Source organism: Seriola lalandi, unplaced genomic scaffold (assembly GCF_002814215.2).
Source record: "Seriola lalandi dorsalis isolate HSWRI2012SDOR001 ecotype SW California unplaced genomic scaffold, Sedor1 jcf7180002054144, whole genome shotgun sequence".
NCBI lineage: Eukaryota > Metazoa > Chordata > Actinopteri > Carangiformes > Carangidae > Seriola > Seriola lalandi.
Genome location: NW_019524697.1, coordinates 591,395 through 597,394, shown reverse-complemented (window position 1 = coordinate 597,394; position 6,000 = coordinate 591,395). Strand labels below are relative to the sequence as shown.

General features: G+C 44.4%; 1 protein-coding gene across 1 annotated transcript in view; it reads right to left on the bottom strand.

Annotated features, from left to right (window-relative positions):
• The window catches only part of nbeab (neurobeachin b), a 100,651-nt gene that overhangs the window by 2,176 nt on the left and 92,475 nt on the right, over positions 1–6,000 (bottom strand). Inside the window, exons 22-26 of the mRNA XM_087173265.1 lie at positions 5,195–5,284; positions 3,894–4,071; positions 2,945–3,016; positions 2,613–2,768; positions 1,812–1,982 (exon numbers count right to left, since the gene is read on the bottom strand). Of these exons, the coding sequence (XP_087029391.1) occupies positions 1,812–1,982; positions 2,613–2,768; positions 2,945–3,016; positions 3,894–4,071; positions 5,195–5,284 (667 nt within the window). The remainder of the gene's footprint in view (positions 1–1,811; positions 1,983–2,612; positions 2,769–2,944; positions 3,017–3,893; positions 4,072–5,194; positions 5,285–6,000) is intronic.

The following is a 6,000-nucleotide window of genomic DNA, read 5'->3' as shown; positions in this document are numbered from 1 at the left end:
CCCCCTTAGCCCCCCCCCCCCCCATCATCTTCTCCAGCTTGGCATATCGCAGCTGCAGTGGTCCAGTCAGTTAGCTGGACTGTGATCGATGCAGCATGGTCCCTTAGAGACTAGGACCTGACCAGTGCTGTCAGTCCCAGCACCCGCTGCTGAGGGGGGCTGAATAGGACAAGTGTCAGAAAAAGCCTCCTGGGAGAAAAAGGGACCTAGTGCAGCTCACCTACCCGACAAAAGATTCAATCACCCTGTACCACATACCCCCCCGCCCTCTCTGAGCCCATGGGACAAGCCAGATTCAGCCACCACAATTACCCGGTGCAAATATCCCCTCGGACCTGTGTGATGGGCCAAGTCTGAGAGACAGGGCCATGATTGAGCTGGAAGTTATTTTAATTATTATACATTTCAGACACGTGCAGCCTTTTGGGGCGTGGGTGAAATCAATTTCTTGGGCACACCACATCTGCAGGATGAGGGAGCAGCAATCCAGCAGGCTGCTGCGACATATTCACACAACCTTCAACCAGCATTATAGAAAATATAATAGGCATGAAATCACCAGAATGAGACTCCTGAAAAAGATTGTTCAATTAATAAGCCAGTAAGTAAGAGAATAAAGAGGACTTTGGTGCTCTGTGTTCTTTATGACATTAATTTGAGGGTTTCAAGAGTGAAGATATGAAAAGGTGGTACCGGTTTATCCCTGTGGTTCCTTGCAAATGCCTGCCACCTATATTTGAACAGGACTGATTTTGGCTGGCTGCAGAGATTTAAATAAAGCTGTGTCAAGAATACTGGCAGTCAGGAGTTTTTAGCTGATTCCGAGTCATTTTCCACTGCACTGTCTCTGTTCCTTCATAAACAAACTCCAGGCTCCAAAATCTCTGGTGCTGTGCATTCTTTAACCAGATTTGATTATTTTCTGGCATCATGATATATTGATGAGATATTAATAAGAGATTGAAAGTGATTGATTGAATGAAAATACATCCTGTCTTTTGTTTCTAGAGATGAGGTGTGTAGCTTCCTTGCCTTTTGTCCGTTGAAGATGCATTGTAAGCCCTAGCAGCGTGAATATCAGGGGAATACTCTTTTCCTGCTGCAGTAACACAAGTGCTATTGCCCCTTGCTAATTGGAGGCAACCAAGCTGAAATTCTTAATTAACTGTCAGAGCCTCAGTGAAGTTAATTAGAGAACACTTGCAACTAATCTGGAGCTCCTTGAATCTGTGACAATTGGAAACACAAGACCCTCTAGCACACACAAAGTATTGTCGGCCAGAAATATAATACAAACACAATCTCTTCTTCATCTTGAGTTTTTCCATTCCATACCATATATGGCACTCCTGGCTTCTACAGTACCGTAACGACCACTTCCCCTACCCTGATGGATTGTTTTGAACACAGACAATCAGTGAGAATGAGCAACTAAATGAACTGAGCAGCAGAAATCACATGCTGGCGTTTACCATTTTGAATGCCAAGACATCTGGAGTCCTCTACTCAAGCACGGCTCAACACAATGAAGTACACATCAAATTAATACATCACAGCTATAGTGCTGATGAATGATCCTTTTCCTCACTGTCCACATCATGTGATTTCTAGGGTAGAATGTCTTTTTCCTCGTTGTGATCAAAGACTTACTTACTGTGTAACTTAAAAAAAACACTAACAATAGAGTAATGCACTTTTTTTAGGCTTCACTTGATAGGTGAAATACTAGTGTAAAAATATGCCTTGAACTCTGTCTAGAGGGCAATGCTACTGCATCCATGTGTGCATGGAACATGTATACGTTTACTCACTGTTATTCGGGTTGTCGCCAATAATATGGTGCCGCCCACTCCAGTACCACAGCAGCAGGGTTGCATCCCTGGACCCAGAGACAATGTAGCAGTCTCCTCCAATGTAAGATTCTGACCTGGCCAGACATGTCACAACATCCCAGTGGCCAAAAACTATCTGCGTCAGCTTGCCTGAAGGGGATAAAGGTACATACATCATTTCAGTGCTAGCAAAAAATTGCTGGTAAGACCCAGAAGTGCAAAAACTACTGCAAGTAGTGTATTCAAATCTATGCTGACTGTAGAGAAGGGGGAATTATATCAATTAGTGAATAGAGTATTTTCAAGTTAAATCAATGGTTCCCAGCTTCAAAAGTTTGTGACCTCTTAAAATGAAAAAAATGCCTACTTGTGAGCCCAATCAATTATGGTCTTAGTGTGGAGTGAGTTCACCAGTTTTCTCTCTCAGTTTTCTTATCTTTTCAATCTTCTTGCAAACCCTAATATTCATCCTGGGACCCGTTCTTGAACCCCAAGTTTGGAATCAATTCATTAAATGGCGCTTGTCAAATATGTTTAAACAGGTATCTTGCTGACGTTATAATCTTGCTCCCACTGAATCATTATTAATTCAAAGGAAATTAGAAAAAAATACTAAGTAATAAAATAAGTTCCACTGTATTATAAGTATAGTCATCCTTTTTTCTACAAGGCTTGTCAGGAGAGAGCAGTGACAGTACTGTATTATTCCCATCATAGCGCTGAGTCCTCCACACATCAGTGCACACCTCTATAGGAAATAGAGTTTACACTGTAACCTACCTGTCTCGGAGGAGTACACACGAAAGCTCTTGTCCCAGAAGCCACACACCAGGATGTAGCGGTTGTCAGCTGTCACCACAAAACACTGTGTGGTGATTTGGATGCTCTGGTCCACTAGGTCTGTGATCTGACGCTTGTTGCTCCCAGTATTGTTGGCTACAAAGAAAAAAAAAAACAAAACAAAACAAAAAAAAAACGGAAAACCAGAGGACGTGTCAATGAGTGAGCAATTTTTTAGGTCATTAGTTAAACTAACACAGACATAAAAGTCAGTAGTGCCTGTTTTGTTGGCTGATGCTGCATTTCCATTCAAAAGCATGAAGCTTACTCACCAACCAGAGAGTCCATCTCTATGGGTAAGTGATGGGCCTGCTCCAGAGAGTAGCCTGGTGCTCCTCGGAGACCTGGATTCAGACAGAGATACATAAGGAAATGAATCATTAAGACTATTTCTAAACAATGCACATGTGCATTTTACACACACACACACACACACACACACACACACACACACACACACACACACACACACACACACACACCTGTTCTCTTTTGAGAGCCAAGTTAATTCATAATCTCTTCCAGGGGATGGAAGTCTTGGAGGTCCATCAGAAAGATTTCCATCTGTCTTACTGGGCTGTTTTTTTGCAGTGTCAAACTGAATGGAGACATTTTATCCATGCGAGAGAGTATCTGGAGCCAGTTTTGACACAGCAACATGCCTGAAAATATGGAGGCCTTATTATCTTCATTATTCTGAAAACCCAAACCACATTTTCCTCCTCTCCGACAGGATGGCAAGGGTGCTGCAGCTGTGTTCATTAGTGTGGGAGCAGCCAGAGCAGCCACACAGTGCGGACTCTTTGGTCCTGAGCTCAGTGTGTTTCTACAGTGACAGATGGGGACGTGTGAGGAGAATGTGGTGCAGTTGTGGCCTAATTTCCTAGTAACCATTGCTTTGGCCCTCTGACCCTGAGGTGAGGCTGATTCTCAGGGAGGGGCTCTGTGGGTAATGTTGTTCACACATGTCTGAAAAGAAACATGTGGAAACACTCATGGTCAGCTTACCTGGGAGGTGCTAGCCTCTCACGTAGTTGGCTGGCAACAGCTCTATTAAGAGCAGTGAGCACGTTTGTGTGTGATGGTGATGAAGTGATTTTACAGGGCCACTGCTGTGGCAGGTATCACATGTGGCATGGCACACTTTTTTTTTTTTTTTTCACAAGGGCATATGTGTATGTTTGAACATATCACCTTCCACATAAGTTGAGCTCCACTCACCAACGGTGTTGTGCCAACGGTTGACAGCAAATAGGCGGCTGCAGGTGACGGTGACCACAGCAGGTACGTTGAGATGTGGCAGGGTGTTGGCGGCCACGTGGGTTACAGGCGAATTGGATGGAAACTTCAAAACCATGATGACGTCCTGCTGCATCTGGTCCTTGAACATGAGAGGACTCTGTGGAAGGAAACACTATTGAGTAGAAGAGAGAAAAGACGGAGTGTGTAGGAGGATGGAGGGGTGTGTTGGTGGGAGAGGAACACGGGTACAGGAAAGAGGAGCAGGAAGAGGAACGGGAAGTAGCAGGAAGCCAAGGGATGGATGGATAAGATGAAAATAAGAGGTATGAAAAGATGGGAGAAAAAGAATGGAAAGAGGTAATTAGTGTGGAGGTTGGAGGAAAAAGTAGGTTCAGACACAGAGGAGAGCTTCATGCACTGTACCCTCCAGACAGTACAGTCAGACAAGGGACTGGTCAAACAGGGGTAAGACATGGAAAACTGGAATGGAGTAGGCTGTACATATGAGATGGTGCATACATGATACATATGTATCAGAAAGATTCAGGCTTATCCACAAAGAAGCATTAAAAAAAGATTGCATGAGTTTTCCCTTCTCTCCCCACTAAATTCCAACGCAACCTTTACAACCCTGGCTCAAATTACATACACGTGTAGTGTGAGTACAAGCAATACAGGAGACGGTAATACTGACAATACTGTGAGACTTCAGCTCTCATCTCATTCTTAGTACTGGAGGCTTTTGACAGAAGTGGACAGAAGTGGATGAAAACATTCACATCTGTTGCAAAAGTAGAAAACTGAACTAAAAGGTCTCAGAGGGATCTGCCTTATAACGTTTCTTGTAGAGAGAGAGAGAAACAGAGAGAGCCATGTGGGGATAATGAGGGCTAGGCTGGCTATTACATGGATTAGACAGAGAAGAGCAGCTTACAGCATAAAGAGGGGAGGTACTAGGCCAGTAGGGAGCACTCTTCCCTTTACACCACACTGCTAGTAGGCAGTAGCAGCTATACAACAGTGCAGACAACTGGCTCTGAAAATTTGTTGTTATATTGCGGGTCTGACCTACATGAGGTTGAGACTTCTGAAATATTTATCTTTGGTTATAAAAGAGGGGACTGAAGGAAATCAGGGACATCATTTCAATCTTGCGCCTACCTACAAACACAGGCAAACTAACACACGCCATCCAGGCTTACAAAGGTCCACACATACTGCTTCACACACACCACTACCAGAGGTGCAGAGAATTTTCCCAGTATGCTCATTGCTCTCACCAGGTGCATGGCGGAGCTGCGTGGAGGATGTGGCTCAATAAGCAACTGAGATGGCGTCTGTCCAAAGCTCTGGATCTGCGCCTCTGTGGCCTGCGGGAGAGAGAGAAGGGAGAAGGAGAGAGAGAGCGGCTGTCACAATCAATATGCATCAAAGTGATGGGTCAATGCGTTACTTGACAATGCAAGCAAATCCTAACTCAGCCGTGCCTCTGAGGAAGGGGGGGGGGGGGGGTGGGGGGGGGGGTGTAAAGGGAAAGGGGTGCACTCCCAATCCGCCTTGGTGCTCCCCCTTCCCCCCTCAGCCTGCAGAGTCATCCAAGTGTTAGTATGGAAGAGACAAGCCTTTTCCTATTAACATGCTTCAGTTAACCATTCCCATTTCCAGGCGCAGGGGCCCCCACTGCACAAACGTTAACCTGGAGTGACATCCAGCTAGGACTGCAGCAGGCCGGCCTGCTTTCAGATGTTATTGTGCTTGAAACAAAGGCAAAAAGCACGTGTATGCACACACATATGTATGGAACAGAGGCACAAAATCACACAAGCAGACTATGGTTATTTGGGTAAGGGTACCTTGATGAAGGGTGATTTATGGGTTGTAAACTATGAGCATGGATGCTTGTGACTGAGAAGGAAAAAAAAACAGCACAAGTCACACTCTGGGGAAAAACAGCACAACACTAGAGGAATCAAGAATTTACTATTATTAGAAAATATCTTCCACTTAAATAGACAAAAGATCTCCTTTGCTTCTAGTGAGAGAGAAAAAAAAAAAAAAAAAAAAAAAAAAACAAGCAGTAAGAGCC